Here is a 16,177-nt window from a genome sequence, read left to right on the forward strand (position 1 = left end):
ACACGGTTGTTTTTTCCAAGTGTTGAGAATGATTACGACACACAACCCATTTTAAACATGGGTACTTTTCATTGGGCTTGCTAAGACTTTAGGGTTTGCTACTGATTAAATGGATATCATCACCAATCAATCAAGGGGTCTTCATACAGCGTGGCTCTTATCCACCCTAGGATCAAAAACATCATCAAGAAATAAGATTATCAGAAAAGATGACTTGTTAAACATTCTGATTCCAGAATTGTGCAAAGAGTTGATCAACTGCCATCGGGATAGTATTGCTGGTGTCAATATCCGATTCTCATCAAATGTATTACATGGTATATCAATCTTGTATGGATCAAAAATCACCCACGTGTTGAGTGAAGTGACCCATGTACAATTGAGATTGCAAAATGCTTATTTTCAATTATCAACAAAGCGTTGTGATCAGCTTATGAAACATGATGGAGCTCGTGGTTTGAAACGAGCTGATTTTTTAGAAAATGATTATGCGTTTTATGTTGAACATGATTTGATGCAATTGTGTGATGTATCGGGCTTGGAGATCGAGGACAATCCCGATACGAAGCGACGTAAATTGGAAATTGCCGAGTTGGATTTACGTGAATTCACCATTTTTGATAACACTGGTGAAGTAACTTCAACTAGTGGTGGTGCTGGATTGGGTCCATTTGGTGTGGCTATTGATGACCACATGGAAATGGATTTTAGTGAGGCCAGTCTTGCTTTACCGAACGCGCATAGACGTCTTGTTGATGATGAACTTGTCAATTTGCAATTCAATGAAGATGGTGAGATATTGGAGATTGGTCAGCCAGAGGTGACAACTGACCTCAGTTTACTGGTGGGTAAGGAAGTCGAGCTTTCTCGGAGACTTTTGGAGGATGACTCTGTAGAAAGGGTAGCTTCTTATGGAGGATCGCATTCTACAGAAGAAGAGAATTTTGACGTTGCAGTTCAAGATTTGGTTTTCCAAGCTGGAGCGAGTCCAGAAAGACAGCACCCCAATCTCCAGGCAACAGGAAGTACATCGTTTCGTATCCCAAAGCGTAAAATAGTGATTGATGAAAACACAAGCTTGACTAGAGAATCAATAATCAACCACTATGACAGTTACGCTACTATAATGAAATACAAGTCTTCGTTTGTCCCGCAACGACGCCAAGTTCAACAAGTGTATCAAGAGCTTAACATGACAAATTTTAGACCTTGGGCTAACGGAAACAATGGCATTCGCAATTCCAACTCATCTAGTATTGAGGAAAGTATCAATCGAACAATGGGTATATTCCATCGGACGGAGATTATGGCCAATGAAGCATCAGAACAAGCAAGAAATTCACAGTTGGCAATGGAAGTTGAAAGGTCAAGAATCTTGCAAAGTTATGACGATGATGAATTGAGTGGGAATTTAGAAGAAATTGGGCATCGAAATTCAGATGGTGTCGAGACACATTTTGATGCCACTGTCTTGGATTTGGATTTCAATTTTGATGATGAAAGTCGTCTTGAAGAGCGTGAACAAGAAGGTGATGGAGCTCTTGTGGAATCGAGTAGTTTCAGTTTATCTAGCGATGACAAAAATTTGCAACCAAATTTAACACCTAGATTGAAAAAGCTTATAAAATATTTCGTACAAAGGCTGGTGGATTTGGGTAAATCCAATAATTCACAGGGGAAGGAGTGTGTATTAACTTTTACCGAGTTGGTGCCAGTGAGAGACGAGAATGAAATTAATACGAAAAAGATTGCTGCTGGTGTATTTTCGAGTATCTTGTTTCTTGCCAATAAGAATATTGTCTCGATTAGTGTGGAGCCACACAAGCGTACAGAGATTAATTTGGTCAGATCGGATGATATCAAGTTGACTTTGCACGCGCAAATTGCTCCCTAGGAGGAACTCAAGTATACAAAGATAATTAATTCTTTAACATTAGCAGTTTGTTACTGAATTCATTGTGTATAATTCAAAACGAGTTAGTTTACTCAACGTTGTCCTCTATTATCTAAATCTTTACTTAACATACCTAAAAGTGAGCTGCTGGACTGTTCAAACGAGCACCACCATCGACTGGCAAATCGACTCCATTGATGTAGTTGGCTCTCTTTGAACACAAAAACAAGACTGCTGCCTTCATATCTTCAGGTTCTCCCAATCTACCACGAGGATTTGTCTCAATCAACCCTTCGCCTGCAACTTCAAGCAATCCGTTGGCCATCTTTGTGGGGAAAAATCCAGGCAAGATTGAATTTACATTAATGTGTCTGGGGGCAAATTGAACCGCCAAATTTCTTCCCAAATGAGATACAGCAGCTTTGGATCCGAGATATCCATAAGTTCCAACAATGTCATTATTTATCAAACTGATGATGGATGACATGATGATAATTCTTGAGGGGTCTTCAACAGTTGCTGCTTTCTCCAACAATGGGGTAAACAACTTGATAGTGTGGTAAACGGCAACGAAGTTCAAGTTGACAACTTTCTTGATAGCTGCAACGTTGTGCTCATCCAATGGAGCACCCCATGTAGCACCAGCATTGGCAATCAAAATGTCAATCTTGTCAACTTTCTTTGCCACTTCCTTGGCAAAATTTTCAGCTTGTTCTTCGACAGCCAAATCAGCAGGGATAGCAATCACCTCAACAGATTTACCGTTTTTTTTTGCCAACTCTTCCAAGTGTTTTTTGGCATCTTCACAAGCTTTGGCTTTACGTGAGGTGATGAAAATTGTTTTGATTCCGTTTTCAACAAATGCTTCAGCGCAATAAAGTCCTAGTCCACGAGTACCACCAGTGACGACGGCGATTTTGTTATTAACGTTGAATTCCATGATTTTTGATTGACAGTGTTGTACAAGGGTTCAAGAAGAAATAGTTGCTCCAGTTTAAGCTTTTTTTCCAGTGGGGTTCAGTTTTTCTCCAGATTTTTTGTCTTTAAATTGTTTCAACCGAGCAAGGTTTTATCCGCTGTAAATAAGACCGATCAAGGTAGCGTTCGGACATAACACGTCAATGGTACAAAAAGAGGATTTGAAGGGCCAACGAGTTTTGATGGCACCCCGCAAACGATAATGGAAAATAGCCTGAACTTCTTCCTAGAAATGCGGGCTGAGGGTATGTCAGTATTAACCCCCTACGGAACTGTCCCAAGGGCTCAACTTGAGTACTAATGCAGTGTCGTATTAAGTTTGGGTAATAGGTGATGTAATTTGAATGCCCCTAGATCCGTTTCATACCAATAATAGTTTCCCCCTCCCCGGATTTGAGTACTTTTGATCGATATTTAAACCATGCATTTTCTTGAAAAGCTCGCACGCAAAATTTTCAGAATCAGTAGTACTTTTCAGACATGAAACTTCATAACACTGCACAACGCGAGAGATGGTAAAGTGATTAAAGTTCGCTCATTACAGTTTCAACATCACTTTCAACATGAAAATGAGTTGTTACATTTTCAAATTCAATACTATAGTGTAACTTACACGCTCAGCTTTTAAAATTTCACATTGCATCAGAAAAAAAAATCTCGTTATTTTGAGACACACACACACACACACACACACACAGACAACCCACGTTGTAGCTTTAATTTATATATAACACACGCATATTTTGAAATCTTGCATTTCTTCTTTGTCATCTTTCTATTCCATCATAAACTGTTTTTCAAACCCATTTAGCTGCCTATGAAGTTTGCTGAAGCTTTAAGTGATGGATTGGTTGCAGAATGGCAAGACCAATATGTTGATTACAAAAGTGGGAAGAAGTTGATAAAGAAGATTCGCAAGCTCAAGGACGAGTATGATCAAGATTCAGCCAGTTTGTTAGCAGCAGATGGGAATAAGGATGATGGTACTAACAATGACAGAATACCGTTGTTGGACTCCAATGATTTGGAAAGACGCGATGAATCGTATGGTGATGATGCACCTCCCATTTCAGGAGCAAATAGCCGTAATGAGAATCGAAGGACATCAGTATTTAATTATTCACTCAAGTCTAGCAAGACAGACTACTTTACTGAGCGGAGAAAGTTTCAACTTTGGCTCGATGAGCAGTTGTTGAAAGTGGATGAGTTTTATTCAGAAAAAGAGCAAGATGTGTACGAGCGGTTTTTGTTATTGGAAGATCAATTGTACCAAATGAGAGATCAAAAGAACCAGATACAGCGACAACGAAGACAGCACAACGGAATTGCACATGGTGTTGCCGCAAGTGGTGAACGGGTTATACCTCATCGTGTCAATGATTTAGCATTCCACACAAAATTTTTCATTAGTGAGTTGAGTAGATGGGATTTACCCTCACTTCCGTCAATGGCGTTTTTGAAAAAATTGAAAGGAAGAAAGAAAGCGAAATATGAGGATGACATTTCGTTACATGTGCAAGATTCGGTTGATTTGAACTATGCTGAAAATCGAGTTAGAAACGGGGTTGTTGAATTGAGTGACCATACTACAGACCAAACTTCGTTGGATTCCGAGTCAGAAATTGAAGAATACTCGCCAACGGGACCCCTGGGACCTGAAATTCCACAGACTCATGATCAAATACGACAATCTCGAAGACGGGATTACACACCCAAGAAACAACATTTTGGTGTTCCTTACTTGTACGCAAAGAAGCAATTGAAAGCAGCCCTTTTGGAACATTATCGAGCGTTGTCAATTTTAAGGTCATATAGAACCATGAATCGGACTGCCTTTAGAAAGATCACCAAAAAATATGACAAGGCAATGCACACAAACATCATGGAACCATTTATGGAGAGGATAAACACGTCATCTTACTTTTTAACCAGTGATTTAGTCGACAAGATCATCAATCAAGTCGATGAGCTCTATATTGCATTCTTTGATCCCGAGTCAAAAGATCGCAAACAATCTTTGGAAAAGTTGAAAACGATTGCATACACGTTCAACTCGACCGATTTGAAGCAACCCCTGTACTATACTGAGTTTTTCAGTTCAGGTTTATTCATTGGATTTGGAATTCCGTTGTTTGTATTGGCATTGTATACAGCGTTGCACAAGACAATCACGGGGGAACTTCCAGAGGGGCGGTTTTTGCTACAAGTTTGGGGTGGGTTTTTACTACTCACTTTTGCGTTTCTTTTATTTGGAATCAATATGGCGGTGTTTGACAAGTTTAGAATCAACTACAAATTCATTTTCGAGTTTGATATAGCTTCAGCTTTGAACTATAAGCAATTTTGGTTACTCCCATCATTTGCATTTGCGTTTTTGTCGTTATTGGGGTGGTTCAGTTTCAACAACTTTTGGCCCCATCAATTCCCCGGTCGTGATTGGCCATGGATATTTTTCGGCGTTATGTTGGTGTTATTCCTTTGGCCAACAAATGCATTGTACGGCTCAAGTCGAAGATGGTTACAATTTGCATTATGGAGGTTGCTCTTGTCTGGTCTTTATCCTGTTGAATTTAGAGATTTCTTTTTGGGTGATATTGTGTGTTCGTTGACATACACCATGGGTAATCTACCATTCTTTTTCTGCCTATTTTCTCATCATTGGAAAGGAACATTGAGTGGTCAACCTGCTAGTGCAAATACATGCACATCGTCGAGGTCGAGACTAATGGGTTTCTTTAGTTCTTTGCCCAGTGTGTGGCGGTTGTTACAATGTATACGTCGTTATATGGACACTGGGGACTGGTTCCCTCATTTGGCAAATATGTTAAAGTATGCAGTATCCACTGTATACTATATGACGTTGAGTATTTATCGTATTGATAATAGAGAGAGGAACCGGGTGGTATTCATTGTGTTTGCAATAATCAATTCAATTTACACGTCAATATGGGATATTGTTATGGATTGGTCATTGTTACAAACTGGCTCCAAACATTTCTTATTGAGGGATTATTTATTTTACAAGAAGCCGTATTATTATTACACAGCTATGGTTCTCGATGTGATTTTGCGGTTCCAATGGATTTTTTATGCATTCTTTACTCATCAAATTCAGCAAAGTGCAGTCACTTCATTTTGCGTGGCTTTAGCTGAGATTTTACGTCGATTTATTTGGATTTTTTTCAGAATGGAAAATGAACATTGCACTAATGTGATTTTGTTTAGAGCTTCAAAGGATACTCCATTGCCTTATGCTGTATCAGCGAAAGTTGAGCGCGCGGTGAAAAAATTGGTTGAATCGAGATATGATGATAGGAAAACGTCTGATGAGGATAACATTGCTGAAGAAAATATTGGGTTCACAACTGGTCGTGCAGGATCTAGAGGTGATGATGGAAGTAGAGGTTCAGTTGATCTTACAAGGTTACTGACGAGACAATCGACGCCTCAGTTGCAGCAACGCAAAACCTACTTTAAGCAAATAACTGATCGTTTGAACACGGCACATATAAAGGATTTTCAAAGGCGAAAGACCACCACACGCTTGGATGAGGATACTGATGACGATGAAGATGACGATGATGCAAGTTTGGCGGGCAAGTCGACTAGAGCTTCTCACGTACCGTCAATCAGGGAAGAGTAAAGAGTAGTGTATATTTATTAATAAACTCGCGTAAGCCCTTTCTCCTACAAGATCGTGTAGCTTTTCTTAGACAATATTAAAAATGATTTAATTAGACAAAACAAAGGTAGAAACGAATTACGAAATTAAAATGGTTAGACTTGACTTTGACTTTTTGTACGATGTTTGCTTTCTCTGTAATCCAAAACTTCCCTTTTCTTAAGCGGTATGTTCACCATTGTGTTCATTTTGTTCATCGTGTTTAGCAAATTCTTGTTGAGCAGCGTCATCAATTTCAGCTGGTTCTTCATCTTCATCGTATTCATGGTGTAATGACAAGGTTGGTTTAACAGCAGCAGAATCCAAAGTCCATGAAGCCAAAGCATTTTCAGCATCAATAATGATTTGCTTAGAAGCTTCATATCCATCATAAGCTGGTCTAGTTTCACCTGGAGTAACAGCTGAGTCATCCAACAATTCCAAAAGGGCTTTACCGTAACCAGCAATTAAAGCGTATTTTTCAGCCAATTCCCTAGTAGCATCAAATTGGTAGTTGAAAGCAGCCTTCAATTGTTCTCTAGTAATGTTGCTCAATTGAGCTTCAGCAACTAAAGATTCAGCTTCTGCTCTAACCAATTCTTGTTCCAAAACTGGAATTTTTGGGGATTGCGGGTCCTTGTATTTCAAGTGAGCAATTTCATCAGTAATCTTTTGTTTTCTTTCTCTTGATGGTTGTACTGAACCTTCAATATCTCTAATACTCTTTAAAGTGATTCTGTATTGATCATATTTATCAATGTATTGGTCTTCCAATTCACCAATTTCGTAAATCAAGACACCCAATTTGTCAGTGACATCAGAAACATCGTCATCATTTTCTTCACCCCAAGCACTCAATTGTCTAGCAATATCTTTTCTTTCCCTTGAAGTGACTTCAATGGATCTCATCAAATTCTTTTCCATCTTGATGAATTGAGCCAATTTTCTAGACAATTCTGGACCAGTGGCACCAGCGGCAGCTTTTCTGATGGAGGAGGATAATCCACCAGCACCAAAAAATCTATTCTTAGTGGATGATGGTGGTGGTGGTGGGGCTTGCAATTGGGAGGCTGTTGGAGCCTTTGAAGATCTCATTGAGTAAGTTCTGTGCATCTTGGAAACGTGGTTGTAAAGATGAGTATATACGTTTGGAAGAAAAAGAATACAGTAGAAATTGTAAAAAGAATAAAGGGAATTATGAATGGCTTAAATATAAATGCAATTAAACCTAAACATAAAAATACTAAATACCGAATGGAAGAATAGCAAGTCAAAGTGAAATTCTGGGATTTAATTAATGAGTGACAAAAGGGCAATTTAATTAAAAAGAACAATGTAGTATATATATATATAACAGCAGGTTACACAAAGAACAAAGAGAACATGTATCCACAACAATACAATACAATAAGCGCCAATAAAAATTGCACACACATGACTCTCGGGTCAAGAAGATGCTGACATAAACTACATTGGCAATGGTGTATTCAGGGAAGGGCTAAGATATGGCTCTCCTGAATTATGCTTGGTAGAGAATACGTAATTTGCCCTCTTATTAGTTCTATGTATCTAATTTGTTGCTTGCTCTGGATAGCAAACTTCATCAAACATGTCGAACTCGACAAAAAAAAAAATACAAAACTCAAAAATCAATGACTTTAAGTCCGAAAAAGAATGTAATCGTTGCACACAAATCTGTGATGTAACATCCATATGGCTTCCTGCAAAGACAGGCAAGGTGGGGTGTTTTTACGCTCATTGTAAATAGTCTTTGAGGTGTAGAATCGTTTTCCCTCGTCTGACGTCAGTCAATGGTTATCCGCTACCAATTGATGTGATTCTTTTGTGTGTTTTGTTCGAAATCTTCAATTGCCTCATTGGGCGACTAAATTGCTATTTTTGATACAAAACAAAACAAAACATAACTTACTCTTGCTCCATTTTGGGAAATGCCTAACGAAAGAGCCGCACGCATTATAATGATAAACCCATAAGATAGATTGACTGCAAATTGAGTCAAGCACTTTATTAGGAGAGGAGACCACACGCGCCTTGCTAATTTTGACAGATAAGATTGTTTTCTGGCAATTTGACATCACTCCTCGTCTCATATTTCAAGCATTTGAAAATTTACAAACGACGATACTGTGAAAGTTGGATTGATCGGGGTCAAACGAGCTAAGTCTCAACAGCTCAGCATGTAACACACAAGAAGTTATTCTTATTCCGGTGGCTAACCCACAAATAAGTTCAATATAAAATATCCTTGGATGGTCCTGTCTTGAATTGTTGGTTCTCTGAAGCAGTCGTTTTTTCGTTCCATCTATTGCACGGATGTCATTAAGTCACCCGGGAGTATTAATACCGACGTACCATGAGGAAGAGGATGTTACCTTCAAAAATAATTTTATATTTCTGAGATCTCTGCGGCAATAATTCAGTCTTGCACGATAGTAAACCTTTTGATTAGTAGTCCTAAGTTGTCGATAAAGTAACAATCTTAACGACAAGAGGAGACGAAGGAATCAGAGTGGATAACGCATATCCTTTATCACGACTGAACAGCACTAATTTTCAAGACAATTGTATATATAATTGTACAAATTATATTACATAACCTGCTAAAAATAACAATCAACTTAATCCACCTTTTGCTTCTTGCTTTCATTTACATCAACATCATCGAGTCTTCTCTTGATCGGAAGTCTCAAATCTCCAAGGATTCTATAATAATCTTCTTCCAAAGCTTGATAGGCTGTTTGCAATTTATCTCTTCTAGTTGCTTCATCCAATGCATCCAACCCTTCTTTGTTCTTCTTGTACAACCTCTTTTTGATAAATAATCTAACGTCAGATTTGGATACGTCTTTGTTATGCTTTAATTTATATAGTAAAATCAATTCCAATAATCTTGCAAATTGACGCTTTTCCAATTTCAATTGTTTTCTTGTTTTATCAATCCAGTGCTGATCAATGTCCCTGGCCACTAGCTTGTCAAAGTCGAATCCCAAATCACCCAATCGTTTCAAGTCAGCACGATCTCTCATATCATCAAATCCTTCATTTGGATCTTCAACCACAATTTCGACAATATTGTCCTTCGCCAACCAGTATTTGCAAAGGTGGGTATAGAACGATTGTCCAAGTCCCTGGCCTTGATAAATTGGAAGAATGACAAACTGTGATATCTTTATTCTAATCTCTAATTTTCCATCGTCGAAATTCTCGGCTCCTGGGTATTTCCAATAATTGTAAGCAGTGGCGAACCCAACAATCGATGGCTCTTTATTTTCTGGAGCGCTTTCATAAAGCACATAAAGATCCCACAAGTCGTCTTCTGCATCAATGAATGAACCAGCTTCAATGTACAATAAAACGAGGATTTGCAATCGTTTATGCAACTCCAATCCAGCTGCCAGTTTCAAGTTGATCTTATACACCAGGTACTCCATGTCATCATTTCTAAAATTGTCAATTCGATCACCTGGTATTTTGTAGTCCTTCTTCTCCTCATTGATTGAATCTACCCAAGCTATTTCATCTTTGAATACGGTGCTTTCAGGGACAAACTTATCCATGGTTCCTTTCAAGTCAACCAAATCGGGGTCATCCAATTTCTCCTTGTACTTGATATTTAAGAATGGCTTAAATGTGTAATGGTCAAAGCATAGAAAGATATTCAAGTCCTTGTACCCATATATCGTCTCGGCATCTCCAAAAATTGGGTATGTGAACAAAGGTTGGAAATTGATTGCTTGTTCTCCATCAGTGACAAACATCTTAAGGGCATCATTGGAAGATGTTGTCCATAGTTCAGGTTGCAATGATGCCGCTGATATCTGCTTACTATTCTCCAATGACATAACTGCCTATCTTCTCAATTGAATTGTGTAAGAATTACGCTTTGTTGATTGTTCTTTTCTTTTTTCCCATCAAGAAAGACGCGCTATAAAAGTTCACTACAAATCGATCATATTCCATTTGAAGCAAATCAATTAAATACATATATAAGATGACACATTTACTCTATAACAACCACTAAGTCACCTGCATCAACCATATCACCATTCTTGTGATACACCTTGACCACTTTACCTCCTTTTGGTGCGTTGACCATCATCTCCGTCTTCATAGCTTCAACAACAATCAACGGTTGATCTTTGTTCACTTCATCACCAACATTTACAAGACTCTTCCAGAACCTACCGGAGTACTCCGAGTACACCATTTCAGCATTCTCACCAAACTTTTCATCCTCTTGCACTTTTGTTCCATTTTGTTCCAATTCACTATTTGAAATTTGAATCAATCTATTAAACTCTTCCATTTTTTCACCACCTTGAGATTGTTGAAATTGTTCAATTGATTCCGAATTGGCTTGGATCCATTGTAAGTATTGACCATGGTCGAATACAGAGTCAACTATATCAACCCTAAACCTACCAACATTCATTTCTTCGGAAAACCTGTCAACTTCAGCCTCGCTAACTGGATAAAACTCAATTTGATCAAATGGTGACAACAACCATGGCTTCTCTCCAGAGTGCTCACCCAAAGTCAATTTATCCCAAATTGGCACCGTTCTACCAACCAATTGATATCCGCCTGGTGATTCCATTGTGTAAATACACATGTAGTTACCACCAATACCAACGGTACCATTAGGCGTATAGGTTCTTGACGGGTTGTATTTAGTACCCAAAAACCTATGTCTTGGATCCAATGGCACAGCACATGGTGCCCCAAGGAAAACATCTCCCAACCCCAAAACCAAAAACCTAGCGGTGTACAACATATCTTTAACATCATTTCTAGTGATGCCATTAATATTGGCTATGAAATCAACATTGTTTGGCAACCAAGGCGCTTCACTTCTGATGGTCTCTTGGTATCTCTTGACTGCATCCAAAGTCTTTTGATCTTCGAATGCCATTGGTAATCTAATAACTCTAGACTTGACTCTCCATTTGTTGACAAACGCAATCTCCTTCTCGTAAGCAACAAGAGTGTCTAATGCCTCCTGTTGAGTAATCTCATCGGTAAACTCAACCAAAACTGATCGCACTCCAGGTGACAATTCAAAGATTCCCCTTGGTTTATACTCTTTAACCATTTCCACCAACTTGTGGATCCTATATGCTTTATTCAAGTCCAAAATGTTTTCACCATACTCAACAAGAATATATCTATCACCAGCCTGACGGTAAGTAATCTTTGGCGACGTTTCCGATACTTGAATTTGGCAAAGCACTGGCGTTTCTGGGTGCACCAATCCATAACTTTCCACATCACCTAGTTCACCTTTCAAGGTTTTAATACTTGCATCCTGTTGACGCTTCAATTGTTTGGCAGAGTCATAGGTGACGGGAATAAACTGAATCGACTCACCAGGTTTCACTTGACCAATCTTCCACAACTCTGCTTCAGCGACAACTGCTTCACAAACAAATCCTCCCAAACTTGGACCGTCACAAGTCAAGACAACGGGTTCATCACCAGTAAAATTAACAGCCCCCATAGAGTACACATAATCATGAGCATTTGATGGGTGTAGACCCGCTTCACCACCATCAGATCTAGCCCATTTCGGTTTTGGACCAATCAATCTAACACCAAATCTGTTTGAGTTGTAATGAACTTTCCAGGTTGAAGAAAAAAATTCTGAAACAGATTCCGGCTTGAAAAAATCTGGAGATCCATGAGGTCCACATGTGACACCAATTTGCCAAACCTTATTGTTGTAGTTGGGGATAAGTGATGATGGTACTGGTGTAGGCTCCGACACTGGTGGGGCTAACGTGCAAATCGAGACTTCAGGTTGACCTAAGAACAAAACATCACCAAATTTCAAAACCCTTCCATTGTAACCACCCAAGTTACCCAAAGCAAATGTTGATCTTGATCCCAAGTATTCAACAACATCAATACCACCTCTAATGGCCAAATATGCTCGACAACCAGTAGTCAACTTTCCAATGGACAATGTGTCACCACTCTTGATCGCAATTGGTTCCCATTGGGCAACTTGCTTGTCATTGACTTCAATGGTTGCTTTACCACCGGTAACAGCAACAACACATTCTTGGTGAAACAAAATCTTTGGACCATTGAGCGTAATTTCTAAACCGGGAGCAGTACTATCATTACCAACTATTCTGTTTGCGAGTCTGAATGAGTATTGATCCATGCATCCTGAAGGTGGAACACCGATATTCCAATACCCTCTTCTACCTGGAAAATCTTGAACTGTAGTGTAAGCACCAGGACTCAAAATCTCAATAGCATGTGGTTTATACTCATATGTGTCCAATACTTTAGTAGCCACTCTAGCCTCTTCAAACATTTTAGAGTTGGCAATTGAACGAAGGTAATCAATATTGGTGATACAACCATAAATAACAGTCTCATCTAAAGCTTGACGCAACTTTTTCAACGCATCGTTTCTGTCTTTACCATGGACAATGATCTTTGCTAATGTTGGATCGTATTCAGCTGAGACCACAGTACCCTTTTGAACCCAAGTGTCAACTCTGGCCCATTTGGGGAATTTGACTTCAGTCAATTGACCCGGTGAAGGCTTGAAGCCTTTGGCTGGGTTTTCAGCATACAATCTAGCCTCCATTGATGCACCATTTACCTCAATTTTTTGGGAGAAATCTGGAGGTGTATCGGCTGCAATCAAAAGCATCCATTCCACCAAGTCTAAACCGGTAACCATTTCTGTGATCGGATGCTCAACTTGTAATCTAGCATTGACCTCCAAGAAATAAAACTCATCCCTCTTCGGATCATAGATATACTCAACAGTACCAGCACCTTTATACTTCATTGAAGAGCCCAAACTTTCAGCAGCTTTTCTCATTCTTTGACGTGTAACTTCTGGCAAGTTGGGAGCTGGTGTTTCTTCAATAATTTTTTGGTTTCTTCTTTGCAAAGAGCAATCTCTTTCACCAACGGCAATAGCACTACCATTACCATCACCCAACATTTGGATTTCCACATGCCTAGCGTTTTCAACAAAACGTTCAAGAAACACTCCAGAATCACCAAAATATGACAATCCTTGATGCTGAACAGTTTCAAAAACCCTTTCAATGTCTTTTTCAGAGTCAACTTTCTGTAAACCAATACCACCTCCACCAGCTGTTGATTTCACCATGATGGGGTACTCCAATTGGGCAGCAATCTCTCTAGCCTCTTTAGCATCCTTAACCAAACCTGATCCGGGAACTAACGGAACACCTGCATTTTCAGCAATTTCACGAGCTGAATGTTTCAAACCTAATTTGCGGATAGCACCACCGGAAGGACCAACAAAAACTATACCCTCTTTTCCACAACGATCAGAAAAATCGGCGTTTTCCGACAAGAATCCGTAACCAGGAATGATAGCTTCTGCTCCTGACTCCTTGGCAGCGTTGATCACCTTATCAATGTCAATGTATGTTTGCGCAGCTGTTGTACCATGCAATGGGATCGCCACGTCAGCACTAGTAACATGTTCAGCATACTTGTCGGGATCTGAATATATAGCAATCGATTTGATACCCAATTTGTTCAAGGTCTTGATTATACGTACAGCAATTTCTCCTCTATTTGCCACCAAAACTGAGTTGAATGGTTTTTTGTGGTTTTTCGATTCAGCAGCTAGGTGATTCTGGTAATTTTTCCAACCACGATGTATTGTAATATCAACTGTACCAGGAGCATTATAACCAGACTCTTCACAAATAAAGGACTTAACCCATTCACCAGTAACCAATTCAGCAGACCCAATTCCCAATGGCTCAGGAACGAAATTAATGAATGTTCCAAATTTTTCTTTCGGTATGGAGTAAACTTCAACAGCAATATGAGCACCATTTTCTCCTACTCTTCTTAAACCAGGTTTGGCCACTGGCCCGGTTTTTGGTAATGCGTATAGTTTATAATTCTTTGAGGTCGTGGTGGACTCGATGAACCTTGCATCCACTTGTTCTAGCTGCCAGTGTAATTGGAATCCTCGTAAATGGGCACCAACAACAGCCAATTTCACTTGTTCTGATGGCACAGTTTTGGGAATATTTGGAAGCAACTCTTCCGTGATGGTTGATTCAATCAATTTGTCTTTTAATGCACCATAAAAGAATGGTACAGTCTTGGTGTATGATTCCATGTACCGGCTTGCCAAATCCAATAATGCATAATCATTAAACTTATGTGACAACAAGGTAATACCAAAAGGTTGACCATCTTTTCTGAATCCAGCAGGAATAGCCAACGCTGACATGTCAGCCAAGTTGACAAAGTTTGTATACGTACCTTGACATGAATTGACCTTGATTGGCTCAGCAAGAACATCTTCAATTTTTGGAGTCAAGGGAGCAGTTGGAACAATTATTGCATCAACACCCTTCAACAATCTCTTTACTTTTTGCAAGATTTTTTGTCTCTTGTATTCAAACTCAAAGCATTGTGCAGCTGAGTAGTGCTCACCACCCTTGATAATCTTGAGCACAGTAGGATCCAAATCTTTTGTCGGTGGGTTTATTGTCAAAAAGTCTCGCACAGCAACAAATCTTTCTGTAACCCAGGGGCCTTCATATAAGCACCTCGCTAATTCAAGCAAAGGTTCAATATCCAACGAGACTAAATCAGCCCCGACGTCGTTTCCAAAGATTTCAACTGCTTTGTTGTATAACCCAGGATTTTCAGTTTCACCACACCATATCAAGTTGGTTGGCACAACAACTCTTGGCTTTTTCGAGAATTTCAATAACGGGTTAGCTGGCATTTCTCTGGAATACTCATCATTCTCTCCATCTTCTTTTGCCATGATCTCAAAAGTTAACTGGGCATCTTTTAATGTTGTGGAAAAGATGGAAACACAATCTAGCGATTTGCAAGCCGGAACTACACCGCTGCATGAGAATACACCTTTTGTAGGTTTCAAACCAATGATGTTGTTCAATGCAGCTGGGACTCTGCCTGAACCAGCCGTATCAGTACCTAATGATATTGGCACAATTCCTCTTGCAACAACAGATGCCGAACCAGCAGAGGATCCACCACTGACAAACTCTTTATTGAACGTATTTGGGGTTATTCCGTATGGTGATCTGGTACCAACTAGTCCAGTAGCAAATTGGTCCAAGTTTGTTTTCCCTATTATGATTGCACCAGCATCTCTCAACAATTTAACAGTTGTGGCATCTTTTTCCGGTTTGTATGCAAATGATGGACAAGCAGCAGTTGTTTCAAATCCCTTAGCGTCGATATTGTCCTTAACGGCGATGGGAACACCATATAATGGAAGTGATGTTTTGTTGGCTTTTGTTTGTAAAAAATTCCATTGGTGAGTTAAATCTTCAACAGTAGCTAAAGAAATCCATGCTGGATCTTCCGGAGCTGCCTTTTGTGATTTGAGAAGGTTGATTAATAACTTGAATGACTCTTTTGGAGTTGCACTGTAATGTGCTTTCTTCCAGTCTTCGACTGTCCATCCAATAGTAGAAACCATGTTAAGTATAGAGTGTGTGTTTCTTGGAGATTTTGCAAGCAAGGCTGTGAGACTATTATGGATCTTGTGGGATCCTCAGAGTTTTTATACGCCTGGGGGACATTATCTACAATTCAAGCGGCATTTCCCGATAACATTGGAACGG

General features: G+C 39.4%; 6 protein-coding genes across 6 annotated transcripts; 2 read left to right on the forward strand and 4 right to left on the reverse strand. All coding sequences in view use genetic code 12, as the record gives it.

Moving 5' to 3' along the window:
* Window positions 1-109: 109 nt before the first annotated feature.
* Window positions 110-1,894, forward strand: CPAR2_105470 (uncharacterized protein; the record flags this gene model as incomplete). The annotated part of the gene is made up of 1 exon (XM_036812599.1): window positions 110-1,894. The coding sequence occupies one exon, from the start codon at window positions 110-112 to the stop codon at window positions 1,892-1,894; it is 1,785 nt and encodes a 594-aa protein (XP_036663691.1).
* Window positions 1,895-2,027: 133 nt separating this feature from the next.
* On the reverse strand, window positions 2,028-2,834 carry CPAR2_105480 (uncharacterized protein; the record flags this gene model as incomplete). Its single annotated transcript, XM_036812601.1, has 1 exon — window positions 2,028-2,834. The coding sequence occupies one exon, from the start codon at window positions 2,832-2,834 to the stop codon at window positions 2,028-2,030; it is 807 nt and encodes a 268-aa protein (XP_036663692.1).
* Window positions 2,835-3,689: 855 nt separating this feature from the next.
* Window positions 3,690-6,515, forward strand: SYG1 (Syg1p; the record flags this gene model as incomplete). Its single annotated transcript, XM_036812602.1, has 2 exons — window positions 3,690-3,802; window positions 3,872-6,515. The coding sequence occupies 2 exons, from the start codon at window positions 3,690-3,692 to the stop codon at window positions 6,513-6,515; spliced, it is 2,757 nt and encodes a 918-aa protein (XP_036663693.1).
* A 198-nt stretch (window positions 6,516-6,713) lies between these two features.
* Window positions 6,714-7,628, reverse strand: PIL1 (lipid-binding protein; the record flags this gene model as incomplete). Its single annotated transcript, XM_036812603.1, has 1 exon — window positions 6,714-7,628. One exon carries the CDS (start codon window positions 7,626-7,628, stop codon window positions 6,714-6,716), a length of 915 nt encoding a protein of 304 aa, XP_036663694.1.
* Window positions 7,629-9,172: 1,544 nt separating this feature from the next.
* On the reverse strand, window positions 9,173-10,396 carry HAT1 (histone acetyltransferase catalytic subunit; the record flags this gene model as incomplete). Its single annotated transcript, XM_036812604.1, has 1 exon — window positions 9,173-10,396. One exon carries the CDS (start codon window positions 10,394-10,396, stop codon window positions 9,173-9,175), a length of 1,224 nt encoding a protein of 407 aa, XP_036663695.1.
* Window positions 10,397-10,554: 158 nt separating this feature from the next.
* Window positions 10,555-16,032, reverse strand: DUR1,2 (bifunctional urea carboxylase/allophanate hydrolase; the record flags this gene model as incomplete). The annotated part of the gene is made up of 1 exon (XM_036812605.1): window positions 10,555-16,032. The coding sequence occupies one exon, from the start codon at window positions 16,030-16,032 to the stop codon at window positions 10,555-10,557; it is 5,478 nt and encodes a 1,825-aa protein (XP_036663696.1).
* Window positions 16,033-16,177: the final 145 nt, after the last annotated feature.

The sequence above is a fragment of the Candida parapsilosis genome, contig 005569 (genome assembly GCF_000182765.1).
Source record: "Candida parapsilosis strain CDC317 annotated contig 005569".
NCBI classification, from domain to species: Eukaryota; Fungi; Ascomycota; class Pichiomycetes; order Serinales; family Debaryomycetaceae; genus Lodderomyces; species Lodderomyces parapsilosis.